This window comes from Theropithecus gelada, chromosome 4 (assembly GCF_003255815.1).
Source record: "Theropithecus gelada isolate Dixy chromosome 4, Tgel_1.0, whole genome shotgun sequence".
In the NCBI taxonomy this organism is placed as follows: domain Eukaryota; kingdom Metazoa; phylum Chordata; class Mammalia; order Primates; family Cercopithecidae; genus Theropithecus; species Theropithecus gelada.
The window spans coordinates 3,290,032-3,311,152 of NC_037671.1; the positions used below are offsets into that span (position 1 = coordinate 3,290,032).

At 40.7% G+C, this 21,121-nt stretch overlaps 1 protein-coding gene across 2 annotated transcripts in view; it reads right to left on the minus strand.

The window, feature by feature from the left end:
• Nucleotides 1-21,121, minus strand: part of EXOC2 (exocyst complex component 2) — a 203,884-nt gene that overhangs the window by 66,976 nt on the left and 115,787 nt on the right. For both annotated transcript variants that reach the window (XM_025383676.1, XM_025383677.1), the window contains 6 exons: nt 16,472-16,597; nt 12,274-12,398; nt 4,684-4,749; nt 4,364-4,521; nt 3,832-3,953; nt 2,583-2,644 (listed from right to left, as the gene is read on the minus strand). In XM_025383676.1, coding sequence (XP_025239461.1) covers nt 2,583-2,644; nt 3,832-3,953; nt 4,364-4,521; nt 4,684-4,749; nt 12,274-12,398; nt 16,472-16,597 — 659 coding nt within the window. The remainder of the gene's footprint in view (nt 1-2,582; nt 2,645-3,831; nt 3,954-4,363; nt 4,522-4,683; nt 4,750-12,273; nt 12,399-16,471; nt 16,598-21,121) is intronic.

Genomic DNA, 21,121 nt, shown 5'->3' on the forward strand with positions numbered 1-21,121 from the left:
CTGCTCCTTGTTTACAAACTGAGACTCTAGGGTCAGACAGACCACATGGCTTCTTTAGGATTGAACTAGGTTCGATTCCAAATCAAGTGCAATAAATTTCCCCTTCATACCAGTGCTGCCCAATAGATGTAGAATGTGAGCCACAAACATAAGCCATGTAAGAAATTTTAGATTTTCCAGTAATTACATTTTTAAAAGCTTTTAAAAAATAAACTCATAAAGTCAATTTTCATATAATCTATTTAATGCAACCTATCCAAATATTATTATTTCCCACGTAGTCAATATAAAAAGTGGAGATGGTTTACATTCTGTCTTTTTGTGCAGGTGGTGCAGGTCCATACCTTTCTCTAGAGATTTAGTGTGAGGGAGAATTAACTACAGACTAGTTGCTCTTTAAATACAAATAATTGTGACAAGTAGAAACCCAACCGATTAAAATTTTCTTTCTTTTATATTTTGAGATGGAAGTTTTGCTCTTGTCACCCAGGCTGGAGTACAAGGGTACAGTCTCGGCTCACTGCAACCTCCGCCTCCCGGGTTCAAGTGATTCTCCTGCCTTAGCCTCCCGAGTAGCTGGGACTACAGGCATGTGCCACCACGCCTGGCTAATTTTTGTATTTTTAGTAGAGACAGGGTTTCACCATGTTGGTCAGGCTGGTCTCGAACTCCTGACCTCAGGTGATCCACCTGCCTGAGCTTCCCAAAGTGCTGGGATTAGGCATGAGCCACAGAACCTGGCCTAATTAAAATATTTTTATAAAATATAAAGCATTTAAAATAGAATGATAATTGACTTATTAGAAATAATAAACTTCCCTAACTCATTTTAAGCATGATTTAATTTGCAAAAAATTGTTAGTAAGCATTGCTTTTCTAAATCACCTTGTCATATATAAAGTAAGGTACAATGATATGTTTATATTAACTTAAGATAGGACCTTGAACTTTGGAGGAATAGAATAAGTCAAAAATTCCCCAGCCCCCAGAAGACGGTTCATGAGAAGTACAGTCGGCCCTTCATGCCCCAGGTTCTGCATCTGTGAATTTCACCAGTGGTGGAACTGACTGGATAGGGAGTCCAAGGATATTGAAAGCCAACTTCTAGGGGCTTGAGAATCCTCAGATCTTGGTATCATGAAGGGGTCTGGAACCAGCCTGTGCTGAGGATACCAAGGAACGACTACACAGAAATTCAAGGGAATTTAAAAATACTATGCAGGATCATTGTTTCTTGACAACCTGACTCATCACTGGTTTGTAAATCTGGGCAAGAGTCAAGACCATTTCATTCTAGTTTCCTTATCTGAGGCAGAAACTGCTAGTTGCCTCCTAGAATTGCTATTTCTTCTTCTTCTTTTCTTCTTTTCTCCTTCTCCTTCTCCTTCTTCTTCTTGACACAGAGTCTCACTCTGTCACCAGGCTGGAGTGCAGTGGCGTGATCTCCGCTCACTGTAACCTCCACGTCCTGGGTTCAAGCGATTCTCCTGCCTCAGCCTCCCGAGTAGCTAAGACTGTGGGCGTGCACCACCATGCCCAGCAAAATTTTCTATTTTTAGTAGAGACGGGGTTTCAGCATGTTGGCCAGGACGGTCTCGATCTCTTGACCTCATGATCTGCCTGCCTCGGCCTCCCAAAGTGCTGGAATTACAGGTGTGAGCCACCACACCTGACCTACCCTTTTTTCTTAATAAGGTAAGACAGAAAACAGGAGCAGCCACGTGCTCTCCCAGCCTCTGCTGCTGACAGGGACAGGCATGGAATGTGTTCCGACCAATTAAATGGAGAGGCGTTGCGAGCTACGGCTCCTGGGAGGGGACTGGACTTCCTTCCTGACAGCAGCCAGGCCACGAGTGGCCACGAGGCCAGCCTGAGCAGGAGGCAGTGTGAAGGGTCATGGGGAAGAAGGACAGAGGCAGCCCTGGACACTGACTGCAGGACCACGCTGCCAGGCTGCTGTGAAGGACAGAAGTCCCTCCCCGGTGAAAGCCACTGGGATGTTTCGGCCGCTGCCTGGCCATCGTCACGGGCACAGGTACCCACAGGACCGCGAGGAGCACCCGTGAGACAAGTGTGAAAACCCGTGAAATCATGAAGATGACTTTCAAACCTAAAAGTCCCAGCTGAAAAGAAGAAGATTCTAGAAACAGGTGACAGTTGGCTGCCTGGCCTGAGAATGTATCTGCAGTGGTCTGTGGTGGTGGTTTTTGTTTGTTTGGTTTGTTTTGGCTTTGGAGCCAGCAGCATCATCTCTTCTATCCTGCTTTTCTGAAAAGCTCAAGTTGCTAAGTAATTCAGAATTAAGCATACTCTGTTTTTAAAAAGGTAATTCAAACAAAAATAGTAAGTTATACAGGATGAAAAAGGTCAACTTTAAAAGAAACCCCACTGTTTTCATTAACTTTTTAATATTTACGGTTAGTGTTAAGCAAAAATGTCTCTGAGAAGAAAAACTTTAAGAAGCTTATATTTATTTCTATTTAGAGCTGCAACATATGGAGCACATACTCCCTGTTAATATGATAAACCATTTATTCTAAATACACACTAATGACTAATAACTGAAAAGAATTTAAACTTACTAGAGAAGTCAGTCCTTCATTATCAACAATCCAGTCTTCTTTTTCAGCTAATCTCTTTATTTCTATATGAAAAGAGGCACACAAATACGTTTTATTAGAATAATCTCAGTACATTTTATACAGATTAAAAATTTATACAGGTTATGGTTTTTAATTGTTTTATATAATAGGTTTGTAAAAACTTGATGAAAGTAGGCAAAGAATATAATTTTGGTAGACTTGAGGATTTAAGTACTTATTGTTCACTGGATTATTCTAATAAGATATTAATGTAAACAAAAGTTTGTACTGCATAGCCCAATTTGGGGAATTCTAGGTTAGATTTAATGACAACTTGAGACAATGATTTACTACTTATTCAGGATTCTTCACAACACTAGACATGTACAAAATAAGTCATACAGTACTTTTTTTCCTAAACTTTCTGATGAATAATTTGGATGTTTTTTGAATCCTACACATTCCTGACAGGGGCAATATGGTTCTCAGTTGGCTAAGGGAATGCCACCTGCTCAAACCTTCAGGTTCCTAGGTGAGGAGGAGGGAATAAACTAAGAGGGGAACATCCAGCTTCTCACCCGGGTTCCATTCCCTTCCCGTTTACACAGTATCACCCACCAATTTTGCAGGGGTGTAAGCTTCCTACCTAAAAAGCCTGGTAGTAGACAGTAATGGCCTGTGCCATTTTAGCAATATTCTTGACTATTTTTGAAAATATTTAATAACCAAAAGTTTGCTTTGTAAAGAAAACCTTTATGTTGTTTATGATTTTAAGGTAGAAAAGCCTGAAAAATTTAAAAAGTATAAAGAAAACAAGACTCATCTATAATTTCTAGAATCCAGAGAACCAACACTAACAGGGTTTCCTTTGACTGGACATTGACTTCTACAAATTAAAATTTTAAAATATACATCCATATATTTTCAAAACTTAGATCAGACTTTATGTACATTTTAGACCCTATGTTTTCTACTTAACATTTATCATCAGGATGCTGTTACATCTTTAAACGTTTTCAAGTGTATCCATCTTAGTTTCCGCACACTCTTAATTCTCAAACAAACTGATTTGAAAACACATCACAAAAAGAAAAACACTCCATTCAGCAGCTAGAAATAAGATGAATTAATATATTCAAATTTCCAGAAGAGTAATTTTCCCTAGTTTTCAAGGATTTGGAAACCGAAAGGAGGTGGCACATGCAGGTAATTGTTGTACAGTAAACATCACCAATTTATCTAAACACACCTTCCGCCGTGTGCTGCAACGTGACCATGACACAACGTACTCGGAGATCCAAAATGAGATCCTGGATGGTCTGTAACAGGTCATTAGGAATTTCAAGGGCAGTCAACGATTCATGAGTAAGTCTGCGAACAAACACATCCAAACAAAAGTGAGCAGAGTGGGATTGCAAAGCAATTCCTAGCATCACGTTCACTGTATAATCATGCCTCATGGAGCTTACAAGCTACAGCACGAGGCTGAAAACAGAAACAGACCACAGCAGGGACTGTACTATAAGAATAATCCTGAGTTAAACAACAGAGAAGATGTATAAACAGAAGAACATTCTCGTCCAACATAAAAACCAGGAACAGTGAGGAACTTAGCTGTCAGATGACGAACAGGAAACAGTGGAGGCAAAAGGACACAGAGAAGGAAAAGAAGAATTTCTTCTTTACTGAACGTATTAAAAATATTCCATACTGAGTATTTTCTTTCCAAAAAGTTAAAAAAGAAAAAGTTCCCCTTTCTCTGATAATGTGCCCGCATTCACCTTACGGTCTGGATGGCGTGAGCGAGCCACTGTCCGGAGAGCTCGCACTTCACCTCCCAGCCTCCGTACTGCTTGGCTTCCCCATCCCGGATGCTGAGGGGCAGCAGGGCTCCACGGGCCAGCTTCACCAGCGAGTGCATGACTTCCTGAATCATTTTCTAGAAAACCAGGAACAAGCATAACTGCATTCTAATGTAATTAATTGGGTTACATTAACTAAAAGATGCTTCCTGGGCAATAACGGATGTCTTGAATACAAAGTGAGAAAGGAAAAACCCTAACCTTTGAAGAAGCCGACACAGTTATTATCCCTTACTCACCTTAAAATCATTTTGTCTTTGCCTCACGTTCTTTGATCTTTCAATCTGACCTGACTTCTCAGCAGTCTTAAAAATTAAAAAACAAAATAAAACGCATTAGAAATAATTTATAAGAATAAGAAATGCTTTAGCACTTGTACATAAAGAGAACATTAAATATGGTTATAACTTGATTAAAAGAAATGCTTAAGACATAATCTATGTTTCTGATTAAAGAACGATTAATTAGAAAACCTTTCTTATCCCAATGAGAAGTTATTTATCTTTCTAAAACCTTTAAGTACAATTCCCATAAATTAATCTAAGAGTTAAGTTGAAACTACCAATTTTATAGGTGAATTTCATCTACCATTTTCATCAACAATGTCGTATGGTTAAACGATCAAGTATCGTAGCCATGATAACACTGTCAACATCATTTCTCATTAGCTAGTAAAGAAACCAAAGGAAGCCTAAACTCTGAAATCTGTCATTTTATTTTTAAATACTATAAACTATGGCTCTTCCTTCAGAGATTTTCAGTGTAATTTAGGATAAAATACATTCTATCATTCTAGAATTAATTTTTGTTGGCTTACTGATATAACTCATGTTTTTTTCCAATGTCTCTTTCTCCTTAATCTATGGAAAACTACTTTATATGGACTAAAAGAGAAACCTGTTCAATTGGATTTCAGTGAACTTTTTATTCACAAATTTTCTAACTAAATATTATTATATAAAATACCCTAGAAGGATAAGCCTAGGAAGCTTTCTAAATAAAGAAGCATTAATACAATTACACAATGTAAAATAAAATTCTGACACTTCACTGACATAATGCAAAAGTTAATCTTTAAGGTTAAAACGCTCATCCATTATTGGTTAATGCACGACGAGTCAAGAGACCTTTGAAGTCAAGAACACTTGCATTATAAATTATCATGATATTGACTTTAAGTTAATTTTAAGATGCAAGCAATGTTATGTGCATTGTATATATATTTATTTCTGTATAAGCTATAAAAACTGCATGTACGGTTAGTTTATATAATGAACATCTCGATGTAAGCAAAATATGGGTTAGGACTGTTGGGCGTTTTCAACATAACTATCGGACACACCTGACAAAAAACTGGGCAGCACAGACACAGGCAAACATCCTTCAAACTCTAGTTTCCATTTTTAAATTTTATATTAAACTATGCAGCTTTTATCATTTTTTTCTTTGTAGAAATACATTTTTGTCTTGAAAGAATTAAAGGTATGTATAAAAACTAAACCTGCAATTCATCTCAATAATCATTCAAAAAGCTAACTCCTGAGTTCATTGGTCAATAACACTCACAATTCTTTGTACCCCAGGGCTTAACTTATACATTGATTTTTCCTTTATTTTTAAGACAAATCAGAAGGAGCTGAGGTGTTTTACGCAGGGGAGTGCTGTGAGGCCCACATTAAGAAGAAGGAATGAGGGGCCAGTGTGGAGCATGACCAGCCAGCAGGAGGTTGCGGTGGCCCAGGTGAGCAGAGCCACGCTGAGAGCGCAGCAGGGGGGCCCTGGTGGCTGAGACAGGCTGCCTGAGGGAGAACCTCCTGCCCTGGGTGCTGCAGTGAGGAAGGAGGTGTGCCCAGAGGGACTCCCACCCAACGCGCACCCGCCGGGCTAACACCAGTGGCTCTGAACATCTGTTCAGCTGGTTTCTGTATGCCCAGTGTGACGACCAGAGTCAGAACACGGCGGGTGGTACGGGGTGTGGACACAGAGCGAATGAACGCCCTGCTCGCTGAGGGGACACCTGGCTTCTCTTCTGCACGTTGCAGCTTCTTAGGTCTTAGGCGTGGGTGCTTTTTATCTTTTCTGTCTAGACTGTCTAGTTTGTTCCCATGGCTTCAAATATCATTTCTACCGAATGCCTTCCAAACGCCTGTCTCCAGCCCAAATATCTCCTGTGTGACCCAGATGTGAATACTGAGTAACTCCCAGGAATCTCAGTCGACCACATTACCAATGGAAATCTGAAGCTTCCTCCAAGCATGCTCTTCCTTAGGTCTTTCTGGCTTGGCAAACGGCACTCCTGCTCACTCAGGAGCCCACTGGGAGCAATGTCAGAATCCGTGCTCTCCTCTCCCTCATCTGACCACCACTTCCCAAATGCAACCAAACCTACCAACTCCTCTCCACCTCCACTGACAAAACCTTCATCAAAACCACCACTGTTTCCTGCCCGGATGACCTCAGTGGTTTCCCCCACATCTGTCCCCACCAATTCACTGTGAACACACAACCAAAGTGGGTTTTTTAAAACTGGAAAGCTGGTCTGTTCCCCGCCCCATGGCCTGGGATGAAGCCGCTGCCAGCTAGGCCCGTCCCTGCCAGCCCTCCCGCTGCTCAGGATGCTTCTGTCCGTCGGGGCTTCCTTCCTTTTCTGATATGCTGAGCTGCCCTCCTGGTGCTGCAGGCATCCTTCTCGCTGCCTGGGACCTGCTGCCCTGCCGTCCTCTGTGTGGTTGTGTCCTTCTCTTGTGCCACATGTCAGTTTCAATATCACCTCCAGGGAGAGGCCTTCCCTGACCTCCATTCCATTGCTGATATTCTGTCTTACAACCCTGTTTGTTTCTTTTATAACTGTTACCAGAATTTTTAAAATAATAATTAAAAAAAATTATTTGGGTTCTGTCGCTAGAAGAGGAAAGGTCATGCTTATTTTGGTGACTGTTTTATTCATATTGTAGATACGTATGTGTGTAAACGTATGTGTATGTCTACATATTGACTGTACATGCATGCATTTACACACGTGTTATATTACGTTTACATACATGTAAACGTGTACATGACGCGTTGTGTCTGTTGTGTGTGTGCATGCATGTGTATGCATGTGTGCATGCATGCATGTGTGTCTCAGTACCTGGTCCCTGGTGAATAAACGATCGCCTAGGGTTAAGGTTCTCCAAGACCTACTTGAATACACTTAAGAAAGTGTAAATGCCCCGAATACACTGGGTCTCCACATGAGAGTGGCCCTGGGAGGCAGATGTGCCAGGAGTGACCCTATGACATGCTCCTGAAAAACCTAACACGCCCAGTTCTTCTCCCGGAGGTGAAGATGTTGGGAAATTGGATGAGCAGAGACTGGAGAGCTTTGTGTGGAGGTCGGGGGTTAGGAGGACTGCTTTGCTTGTTGAATTCAGACACTGCTGCGGAGCCCAGCACCTGCTGGAATGTCAGGAGCTAAATCTTTGTCAAGGACCTTGTGAAGGTTAATTTTGTGTCATCTTGGCTGGCCCACAGGGTGCTAGACATTTGGTGACACATGACTCTGGGTGTGTCTGTGAGTTGTTTCTGGATAGATTAACACGCACATCAATGCACTGTGCACAGCAGAACCTCTCCTGGATGTGGGTGGGCCTCACTCAATCAGTTGAAGGCCTGAACAGCACAAAAGAGCTGATCCTCCCACGAGTCAGAGGCACTCCTCCTGTCTGTCTGCCTTCAAGCTGAGACACTGTGGGCTTTATGTGCCTTCACAGCTGAACTGAAACATGCGCTCTCCTTAGGTCTTGAGCCAGCTGGCATTCAAACTGGAACTGACAGCATTGGCTATCCAGCTGGGCAGTGCATCCTGCAGACCCTTGGGGCTTGTCAGTCTTTGTAATGACATGTGCCAACCCCTTACAATAGACCTCTTCGCGTATGTGTGTGTGTGAGTGCAGGTACAGCATACGCACCCTATTGGTTCTGTGGCCCTGGGGCCCCTGACTCACGCGGACCGGCTCCACGGTGCTGCGGAGGGAGGCACAGGCCAGTATAAAACTGCGAGTGTCTGTCAAAGGGCATTTCCTCTGCTTGTATCCTCCACAGCACCTGATACCAAACTTTGTACATAGTAAGACTGTGCAATGGGAAGATTATTTCATAGTCATTTGTTCTATTACACACTTTTAAATCAAAGAAAAGAGTGAAAATCTGTTGTTAAAAAATATATAAAAATTAAGGCTAAATTTTGCCACAACAATTGTGCCCAACAAACAAGTGTTCATGATGAAATCTATTGGACAGTACTTCTGTAAAATTCAAGGACTTGTCTCCAAATATATGAAAAGCAGGGGGGGGCTAGTTGTGTGGCAGACCCCTTTCAGTTGTTACTTACTGTTTTAATTTAATAAAGAGTTGAATATCTCCAACACAATGGATTATGTAAAGTTTGCCCTATTTTTAAAAGAAAATCTAATTTTGGAATATGTAGGCATTTTAATTTGCATATTATTGAGTTATGTAACTTTTTAAAATGTTGACTCTTAATATTTAACAATTATTTGGCTGTTTTTAAAGATTTTTATCTAAAAATACACTATATTTAAAATCTATCTAAAGGTGAGATCTTAACCTACCATTAACCATTTCGTTAGCTAGAAACCTGAACTCTTTCCTGCACACACAGACCAAAACTACTTTGTGGTGAGAGCAACGGATGGATTTCACTGTTTTGATTCACATTTGTTACTTCACGTGGCCTTCACTGGCTTGAAGAACTGACTATTTTTTAAACTGTTGGAAACTTCATCTGAATTTTTAACGGATGGGCTCTTAATACAACAAGATAATTTTATCACAAGAAAAATAAGAAAATTCAAGTAAATTGTGTTTAAAAACTATCATGCTTTCTTGTGTGAGATTAAATAGCTATCAAAAGCCCCAGAACTCTTCCCAGAATTTAACCCAGCATCTGGGTTTCACTTGTAGACTGGCAAGGGGAGCAAGTGTCCCCAGCTCCTCTGCTCTTTCCTCCAGCTCTTCAGAAGAGAGCACACGGTTTCAGACATGCCCACATCTGCAGAGCACATTACGTGTAATTAATAATTACTGCTATACGCTTTACGTTTATAAACATAGGTAGAAATATCATAGGCATATCCAATTCAGCACAACCAACTAAGAGTCATTTTTTCATGTCAACATTAATGTTGTGCATGAGTTCTGAAGCAGATCATTTATTTTTCATCTACAACCAAATATTTCATTCATATGTTTGCTATATAATTAGGTATCATCTGTAAGAAAGCAAAACATACTCCCTTTTCACTAAAATATCCTAGATCAAAAATTCTTAGGAATCTTATGACTCAAAAAAACTGCAGGGAAGGCAACTACTGTCCATGTGTGGTGGGCCACCTGCAGGAACTGATGCGAACGAGGGAAAAACACTGCTGGAAATAAACACTATGGTTTAAAATCCATGTCCTAAAAGACTGATCCTTTTTTTTGTTTTTTGTTTTTTTTTTTTGAGATGGAGTCTCGCTCTGTCGCCCAGGCTGGAGCGCAGTGGCGCGATCTCAGCTCACTGCAAGCTCCACCTCCCGGGTTCATGCCATTCTCCTGCCTCAGCCTCCTGAGTAGCTGGGACTACAGGCACCCGCCACCTCGCCCGGCTAGTTTTTTGTATTTTTAGTAGAGACGGGGTTTCACCGTGTTAGCCAGGATGGTTTCAATCTCCTGATCTTGTGATCTGCCCACCTCGGCCTCCCAAAGTGTTGGGATTACAGGCGTGAGTCACAGCGCCCAGCCCTAAAAGACTAATTCTTTAGATGAGTTGATTCATCTTGACATTATTCAATTCTACTCCAGCAGTTCATCAGTCTACTATTTTCTAATGTTACAAAATTCTGTTCACTGAACACCTATTGTGTGCCAGGCCGATGAGATCTCAAATAGTGGAAATACTGGAAAAAATTTTATTCCAAATAATAAGAGCAAACTCTTACTTATCTGTCAGACATTATTATAAGCACTTCACTTATGCTAACTCACTGAATTCTCAAACCAGCCCTATGGAAGTAGGTGCAGAGAAGTAATTTGCCGAAGGTGATAGACATTGGATGCTTCCATTATGCTCCTAGTGTTCCATGCGAAAACCTATGAACGCCATCTGTCCAAAGGCATGACAGGGAAGCATCTAATCTTTTCTGCCCATATGAACAATTTGGTTTAGGAACGGAGCAGACAAGGAGAGGAAGCCGGTGCCCGCGGTGCCACTACTGCCACTGTGCAGATGGCAAGGGACCCGATGCTCGACCTCGGCACGGTGAGCCCCACAGCTCACCCAGCGGACATTCACAGAGGCACAAACTGATGGTGGCACACACAAAAGCAGAGTACTGGAAAAACGTATCAGGACAAAACTGAAATTAAAGTATTATCTTCCTAAGCCAGCAATAAGCAACTCTTATGTATGTAGACCTGTGAAACCTGACATTTGTTTCATGGAAGAACTTCCTCTGCATAGTTAACTTTTCAATAGAGTTCATGCATAACTAACAAAAAAAAGAAAGTTGTGTACTGCTTTAATATTTGAATGTTCACTTATAAAGTAACCGGTTACTGAAACTAAAGAAAAAAATGCATTGATAAGTTGTGCTTACCAGATTGGTTTTTCTGCACTAAGGAGTGTGTATTCACGCATTACACATTTCTCTTTTTACGCACATAGTAAATTTTATAGGTTGGCAAACCAACCACTCATATAAAGAAGGCTGCAGGAATACAGTGGGTTTACAACAGGGGTAGTAGGCACTTGGAGTTCAAATATACAAAGAAAAAAGTTCCAGAGCACATCTCTATTTTCTTAACAGCATGAATTTATGTTCATGGTCAAATGAGACTCCAGAGACACCTGAGGTGCTCCAACACTTAGCCACTTTCTGCCAAGGAGGAGAGGTCTTAAACCACAAAGCCTGCGCCTTTATGCAAAAAAACAAGAACAGTTTTAGCCTTTGTCCATGTCCACTTTGTGTGCTGCCAAGTCAAAAAGAAGCAGAAAGTAGCCGTTACCCTCAGAAGCCCCATCTCCCCCAGAGCTCCTGGCGTGCAGAGTTCTCCCACAGACACGAAACACCTGTCTTCTCAGTCCCCCAGGTGCGGTGCCCTTGGCAGCCTGGGGCAAAGGGCGCTAGAATCTACGTCCAGGAGCTGGAGGCCTTTCAGGGCGCACTTGAGGTGAGGTTAGAAAGTGACTGACTTGCACGTGCCACACATAACACTCAGAGACATTCCCTTATGTCCTTCTCTGCTACCAGTCATATGAAGATACTAAAGCATTAATAAATGTGTGACTGCAGAAGATGGACGGGCTTATAAAAACTTCTGTAAGCTGGTAACGGTGGGGCTAGATTGCAGAATCTTCACATTCTTTCTGAAGGAAATTACACATTCTATGGATTACTTTGTTCTGGGCGCAGGCTGCCAAGGTGTTATCCTTGTTTCATCATTTGTTCACAGTCTACCGCACATCACCCAGAATGGGGCCTGACTGGCATTATCTCAATTCAGAGTCCCTGAAGAGTTCAAGCTTTCTTTTTTCTCATTTAATCCCTACAACCACCTTTTGAGACAGATGCCCAGACTAGTCTCTTTTTGCACATGAGGAAAAGTGACTTGTTCAAGGTCATATAGCTACTAAGTGACAGGGCTTTATAACACTTTAATCTTAAACTATGACGATGGCTAGAGATGTTGGGCCTCTACATTTTAAAAAATCACTTAAATCTAACATTTTTAAGACCAGAAATGCAGTGACTCAGCTCCACCTCTAATCGGGTCCATATACACACCTCACTGAAGAGGCTTCCGTTAACGTAGGAGATCCAGAGCTTCCAGAAGTTAGGCAGCTGGCTCAAGACGAGTTTGGTCAATTTTTCAACAAAGGCCACCCTGTGGGGAGTTTTGTATCTCCACGCTAAGGGGGAAAAGAATAAAATACTATGATTATACTTTTGAATCAAGAAAACATCTTTGAGCATATTGGTGCACCCCCTCCACCCCCCGCCAAAACTCAAACATGCACTAGGAACAGCCTGAGTCTGCGTGGAAGCTCGCAGCCCACTTGGCTGACACTGGCAGCGGTACACTCGTCACCAGACACTCCCGCTTTCCTCCTTGCCCTCTGGCAAGGAAGAGCCCCTCCCCATCACGGCTGACCAGCAGGCCAGGGCGAGGGACCGGGTGGCCATAGCCTCAGGACTGGGAGGGCTACCGAGAGGAGGTGGCTTTGACTTGTCAGCCTTGTCCTCTGGATAGTATATGTCTCTTCAAAATGTCATGCCTTCCAACGGCAAAGGCAGGGGCTGCTCTGCAGTCAATTGTGAAATTCCAGCTAATATCAGCCTGTGAGAAATGCCATCATACACCCTAGAAGTGAGAATGCAGGGAGGCATCCAGTCGTCACAAAGAAACATTCAAGTGCAATCACACACTAAATAACCCCGCCTATAATCAAGAAATTTAAGAAAAACTAGAAACGTTGAAACCTCTTTGACTATACATCATTTAACACAGCTATTGTTGTAACTGGGAAATGAGGGCTTAGACTTCTTGTGGGAAGAATAGGTTCATGGGAATAAAGCAAGTGTAGAAATTCAGGACCCACTACCCATCTCCTCTGTCTCCCCTCTTTCTTTTTACCCCCAGGGCCATGCCTTCGCCCTGCTCCCTCCCAGCTGCCTCCTGCCCCACAATCCACTCGGTGGCCATGGCAGGGGCACTGCAGAGTCCACCCTGTCCAGTCCACAGCACAGCGATGCCGCGGATCAGGCTCTAACTCCTACTCAGCAGCTTCAGGGGCAGGTGGACTCCCACGAGAACTTTTATTCCCTCGGCCAGGCTAACTGCTAGCTTCCTTTCCAAATACCCTCAAGCAAAAGGATTTGCTGTTGTTAGTCCAGTGAAGAAGGGGCAAATTTTATAAACTATCTTAATAAAATTTATGTATATGTATTACTTTATATACTTATAAATTATTAATATATTTATTAATTTATGTAATTATTTTATTAAGGATTTAATAATTTAAATAGTTATTTGATCAGGTAATAATGGTTAGAAAATAACACTTGAAAGGTACACAGTGAAAAGTCTACCTCCTGCCCCACCACTCCCACATGCCTAGTTCCCAGCCAGAAGAAACCACTGTCACTAGTTACTTATGACTCTTTCTGAAATGCTTTTTATCTACACAAGCAAGTATAAATGTGTCTTTCCCCCTCCCAACTGTTCTTTACACGTTTTTGGTTTTTACACAAATGAAAGCATGGCAAACACACTCTTTTGAAGCTTGGCTTTTTCCATTTAGCGAGATGGATCCTGGAGTTCTTCTGTATTCAAACATAAGGCAAAGGCTTCCTCTTTTTCTCCCCACAGTTACACTGCCTTTCACATTTTGGATGTATCGTAATTTAACAAGTTCCCTTCCAATGGACAAGACTGTCTTTGGTCTTTTGCAATTAAAATTAATGTTTCAACCAATAACTGTATACCTACATCATTTAGCACATGCTCAGGTGTAAGCGTAGAAAACTTCCAGAACAAGAACTGCTGGGACGAAGAGCACCTGGAGTGTAATTTTGATAGATACTACTGACCTGCCCCCAAAGGGGTTATGTGCACTTCCACCAGTGTGACGTGTGCAATGAACAAACAACATAGAAAACCCAAAACAAAATGATAAGCACTCAGAGTTTTTGCCAACCTCAAATCTCATTGCAGTGTTACACTCCCTTTCTTCTTACTATTGTGAGGTGGAGTGTCTGTTCACACGTGTAAGGACCGATAACACTTCCTCTGTGTAGGCTCTAGAGCCTCTTATTTATTTATTAGGCATATTAGCCCTTTGTCTATGCTAAGAGTTGCAGGAAAAAGTTTTAAATTCATTTTCACAGGTGTGAAAGTAATGGTTCTTTACTTAAGGGAACACTGTAAACTTTTATTTGTGTATTCAGACAATATTTACTGAGGATGAACCGTGTGCTTATCATGTGGCTCCACTCAAGATCAAAACTCACTCTGAACAAGGCAGGCTCCTGAATGCTGAACTAGGCAGGCTCTGCCTTCACAGCTCAGGATCCAACAGAACAGTCAATTAACCAATTGAATACAGCACGATGGTAATCTGAGGTGAACGAGTTTCATCTGGAGACAGCAGTTACGGTCTCTTCTTCCCAACAGTACTTTGTAACGCCTGTTTTCCAGATGGCAGGTGGCAAGACACAGGGCGAGGCCATGGCCGGCTGTGTCAAGGGTCCAATGACAAGGTGAAAAACAGGACAAGAAAATCTAAAAATGGAAGCACTGAAAGATTTGCCTTTGACTGATTTGGATGTTTGTCTCCGCCAAACCTCATGTTGAAATGTGATCCCCAATGTTGGAGGAGGGTCATGGGGGCGGGTCCCTCACGAATAGCTTGCTATCCTCGCAATAATGAGTGGGTTCTCGCTCTGTTAGTTCACAGGAGATCTAGTTGTTTCACCCATTTCCCGTGTGCCCTGAGAACACTCTTGTCTCTAATCCTAATGGAAAGCCATATAGATTTCTGTTACATCAGGATTAGCGACGCGTTCTGTTGAGAAATAATTCCAAGAACAGTTTTTATATTTTGTTTTCACATCGAAAATCAGCGAGATTGGCTCACAGAGTGTGTTTATGTGAAGTTAAGTGAGCATCAGCAGTGAGCTGCACCTTTTTCCCTAACCGGGAAACGGGTTAAAAGGGCCTGGTGTCTCCATCCTCTCCCTCGCTCCCTCTCCTGCCATGTGACACGCTGGCTCCCCTTTCGCCTTCTGCCACGACTGGAAGCTTCCTGAGGCCTCCCATAGCAGATGCTGGTGCAATGCTTCCTATACAGCCTGCAGAACCGTGAGCCAATAACCCTCTTTTCTTTACAAACTACCCAGCCTCAGTGTTCCTACCCAGCCTCAGTGTTCCTTTACAGCAACACAAACAGACTAACACAGCCTAACATTGCAGCAAATGGATTCTTATATGGTATCTTTCCCAAGAATAACGTTTCAAAAGATCTCAGCTCCTCTGTGCAATTACATTGAACATTATATAATGTTAGCCGCTGTCCCACAGAATGTAGGAGCAAACAGTTCTGATCTAACATTGTTTATTCTAACGTTTGGTGAGCTGGGAGAGGAACGAGAATCAGACAAGAAGAAGGAATACCAACAGTTATGGAAGCCTTTCATTTAGTATAAATAAATCATCCAACTTTAAGGTGCTCTTATGATGAACATTCATTTATATTAATAAAACCTTAGAAAAATTCCCTACTGCAATGCTTGTAAGAATAAGACATTTTAAACAACTTTAGAGGTATCTGAATTTAATATAATGTAAGATATTTCTGTTAGTGTATTTAGGTTTCTCGTATCTGTTATTGAGATCACAACCGGCTCCTGACTAGTGGCTCTGATTGGGTGCATGAATGCCTGAAAGTCAATCACGTTGTATCTCAAATAGGGAAACGGTAAATATCCACTCCAGAAAGTTCAGAAATGAAACATACTTAAAATTCTAGATGCTTCATCTTAGGAAAAATTATTAACAATTATTTTATGGTTAATTAACAGCCAATCCCTCTTTCCAAACCAAAGTTTAAATTTCATCAAAAACGGTATGCTGATACTACTTTTGTTGCAAATTCCATCTTAATGCAGTTCTCACAGAATTTTTTTCTGTGGCCTTTTAAAAAAAATCAACCACAGAAAGAGTAAAATTAGACTTGAACTAAATATGTTTAATAAACACTGACCTGCACCCAATGACTTAAAAATCAAGTAGCATTTCTTTAAATGTAGTATATACTTTAATTATTAAATTACTGGTAGTTACTATAACAAGCAAAAGAGATGATGGCTGATAATACTTAGCACTGGTAACAACACAAATTGGGGAATTCTCCAAGAGATGAATGTTTGAAATTACACGAGTACAAATTTAAGGGGCCCAGTGGCAGTAGAGGGAGATACTTACTGTCGTCTCGACCAGACTGAAAGCTGCTGCCCCTCTTCAGGGACGCTGTCTGACTGAGATGGCCCAACACTGAGGGACGTGTGTCATTATCGAGATCCAGCATGGGGCTGTGCAGGCCTGGGTTAGCTGGGGAAGAAAGCAGAGATTTCTGTAGGCTCTATGTATTCTTGCTTAGTTGATTTAATGGACTGCTTCTCTGAGGCTATTTCTTGCTCAATTGCTCCACTCTTAAATAAAGCAGTTATTAAATAAAATTAAAAACTATTTTCTCTAAATAGATTTTAAAAATAATTCTCGGTTCGGCAAAACTGGGTGGTGGTGGGAGGATAAAGCTATACACACAAAAAGTAGCAGGAAAAAATCATATTTTGCAAAGCAACTTTTGGCACTAGGAAAGAAAGTAATGGAGTTCGGACTCTTCTGTTCCTTTAAATGTAGCTGACTTACACATTTTTGTAGCATAAATCTCCCCTGACTTCTCCCTTAATGCCACACTTTACATTTAAATCCCCAAATCCCACTATTTGTTTCTTGGACACATGTGATTTCACTCCCTATTGCTATTCTTGACGCCAGTCATCTAGTGTGGATCCTCTTCACCTCACACTTCGTATTCCAGAAGCCAGAACATTCTACTGCTATCAAGAAATTGTCTTTATTGTCTCACACTCAAATACTGCTTTTTTGATTCTCTTCTCAGAGGTCTTCCAGAAAACCGGCAGGATAAAGTCTACCCCAATGTTTTCCAATCCAAATTAGGCTGAGAATTAGGAAACAATTTTTCTAAAATGGATCACAAAAGCCATTAGGAATAGAATTCCTAATGCCAAACCAGTTAGTAAGGACATTGGCTTGAAGTGGTAAAATTTACCTTGTTAGTCTACAACACCACTCTAAGCTCTTTAGCTGAGTATTCAAAGAGCTTTAAAATAAACTGAATTCAATGTGCATTCACAGAGTATTTACAGTAGTGTGCACAGGACACTTAAATACTTAAATATTCTCCCTACAAAAATGCACCTTACATTTTCCTGCCTTATTTGCTATCCTCTCTATTGGAAAGGCCTCACTCATTTTTTCCCTCTTCATCCATTTAAACCCACATCTTGAAAGACACCACTTGAAATACAGCTATTACACAAGGTCAAGGTCACCTCTTACTCATCTACCCAAAGTGCTACCTATATTTTCTGCCCTCTGACAGCAGTGAGAATGTATATAATTTAATTGACTTCACATTCTACCGTCTGCAGTTCATTAACAGCTACGTATTGCCTGTCTCCACCAAAGACTGCTGTTTTCTCAGGGATAAGAAGTAAATGTATCTCCATGTTCCCCACAGTCACTGGACCTTCCACAAATAACTCCCGCCACATGTAGTCAGTGACTGACACTAAAAAATATATTTTTTATTTTGTAACTGAATAGAATATTAAAAGCCTATGGATTTGTTTTCAGGTGCTAATATGAAACATATTTACAAATTAAAGTAGTATTTTTGTGCCTCTGATAATGCGAACTATTCAGTAACATTTAACAGGTATTTACTGAGCACCCTCCCACATGCGAGGAACTGCAGGCCCGGGGATAAAGTGATGAACAGTATCTAAAGCCCTGCTCTCAAGATGTTTACATTCTGGTGGTAGAGGCAGAAAATAAACCAGCAGATAATAAACAACAAAACTAGAGCAAAAAACCGCTGAGCAGAGGAGGTAAATAGTGACTGTGCGGTGAGACAAGGCCTGATCCCGGTGAGGCCGCTGGACGCGGCGCTACCGCCTCTGTCCGGATCCTCACAGAGTCTCGCTGGTGGGTCTTCAAAAGAAATTAAATCATTTGAACAAATTTTTTTAGTGCAACAGAAATTTTTTTGAAGACTTACTATGTTTTGGCCACTGTGCTAAATAAATGCTGTGCATACATTTGTATTTTGGAAAATATTACAGCCAAGATAAGAAGACTTATATAACCCATTATGTTACAAAAAAAATGTGATACAGAGTAAAAAAATACAGTGAAGAAAGTATTATTTTTCTAATTGACTTTTTTCATACAGAAATACATTTGTGTGTGGACGTTTTAGTGATTTATGACATTTTCCTTTGAAGTTTATACAGGTATCACTTCTATCAATTGTGGGATTCAGGAAATGAATATCAAAATATGAATTTTCTAACATACTTTAAAGAGAAAAATAAAGGGGCCCAAAGCATCACATTAAAAATACATATAAAAACTTATAATTTATATTAAAATGTACATTTTTAAAGTATAAAAAACACTTTAAAATGTTACATTTCACTTACTCTTGAAGGTTTCAGGACTATGAATTTGTGATTAAGAAGGAAAACACCTCCTAGTTTCCTAAAAGTACACATATACCATTTCTGCAAAAATACAATTATTTCAGAAAAAGTTTTCTCCTCATAACTGGTATTTGTATAACTTTAAATTGTTTAATATTAAACCATTTGTATAGTTTAAATACATCTTGAGTTTTGCAATGGTTAAAAGATTGATATATTTTTTCCTTTAATAACAGAAACTGTATTACTATGCTTTTGTTCTATTAGAAAGCACATCATCAGTTTTCTGTATCAGGAAAAGAAAGGCAACCAAGAAGGAATTTTCCAGTTGGTGCCCGGCACTACCATAAGTACAACACAGCAGCGGGCAGCTGGCAGCTGGAACAGCACACGCCCCTCAGGACTAACCCGCTCTGGAATACATTTGGAAGATGTATTTTTGCTGAGTGTCCAGAAGGTAGCGCTTCACAGCTGCACACAAATGCATAATATGCCCTGTCAACTCAACAGTGGGTACCAGCTTAGAAATGTATTTCTCTCCCTAACACTGGCATTTTTCTTACTGTCAAAAAATGATCTCAGAGTTATTTTATAGAGAATTAAAAAGCTTATGTTTTGAAAAGTAATACAAACGTTTTAAATATCAGCCGTCACAAATTATTTATGACCAAGTGTCCAAAAAAAAAGCTCGATAATTCTGACACTCGTCTTAAATTACATGACTTAATATTTCTAACTCACAAAATTATTACAAATATGAACTGGTTTCATGGTAAGCATTTCTATTAAAAACAGAAAAAAACATAGTTTCTATAAAATATAAAATCAGCAAAAGGCTTTAAATATTTCACGTATCAGTCTATTTTGTTTTGTTTCATCTTACAATATGATAGCAATATCTCATTTAAAAAAACTATACACACTACCTAAAGCATATGGTGGTCAGGTGCAGTTTTTTTTTTTGTTTTTTGTTTTTGAGATGAAGTGTCACTCTGTTGCCCAAGCTGGAGTGTAGTGGCATGATCTTGACTCACTGCAACCTCCAACTCCCGGGTACAAGTGATTCTCCTGCCTCAGCCTCTCAAGTAGCTGGGATTACAGGCATGCACCACCACGCCCGGCTCATTTTTGTATTTTTAGTAGAGACAGGGTTTCACTATGTTGGCCAGGCTGGTCTTGAACTCCTGACCTTGTGATCTGCCCACGTCAGCCTCCCCAAGTGCTGGGATTACAGGTGTGAGCCACCGTGCCTGGCCCCGGGTGCAGTTTTTAACATCCCGTAACAACATAAAATTGCGCTTGACTCTGCCCTTTTCAAACTAATGCTGCATTGATAGGAGTTTTGAGAGGTTACTTGTTTTCTTGGCAGTAAATTTTCTCTAGAAATTAACTGTTGCTAGAATTTTTTTTTCTGGATGAAAAATTTTAAAAAGCCTTTTTTCAAGTAGGAAATTATTACCTTTGGCCCTGCTGAAAAGGTGATAACTATGTTTTCATTTGGGCCAATACTACCAAATTGTTCCCCAAGTTTGAAATTGAGGCAGGGACTAATTGTATTGAGAATTTTCATGGTCATGCAGTTGGTATTAGGTTCTGTAGCAGCTCACGGAGCCGCTGACCTATCCTGTAAAATATACCTGTAAAGATTAGGGCTTCATACTATGCAATTTTAAGTCTTTTTAGCTATAAAATTCTGACTCTATGACTCATTTAAATCAGAAACCTTAAATCGCCACCAAAAACAACACAGACAAGACATGATTCTGATCACTATTGGTACAATTTAGGACCCTGATCGGTGGTGTCATTTTAAATGTATAAAAAGTTTGCCTCTACACATAGAGCAAGTGTGAAAATTATGTCTTAAAATGGAAATTACATTCCAAAAATACTAAAAGCAATAAAAAAGTAACAGTGTGGCCGGGCGCGGTGACTCATGCCTATAATCCCAGCACTTTGGGAGGCCAAGGTGGGCGGATCACTTGAGGTCAGGAGTTCGAGACCAGCCTGACCAACATGGTGAAACTCCGTCTCTACTAAAAATACAAAAAGACTGGCCGGCGTGGTGGCACATGCCTGTAGTCCCAGCTACTCGGGAGGCTGAGGCAGGAGCATTGCTTGAACCTGGGAGACAGAGACTGCAGTGTGCCAAGATCACCTCACTGCACTCCAGCCTGTGAGACTCTGTCTCAAAAAAAAAAAAAAAAAGAACAGTGAAAACTGTAACAGAATTTTATAATATTTGTTACAGACCTCAGTCTGGCTATTTTAAAGATAGTGAGCACAGTAACAAACGCACTCAAATGAGTAAGTACTTGTAAGATCAAAAACATGTGGTTGTAAT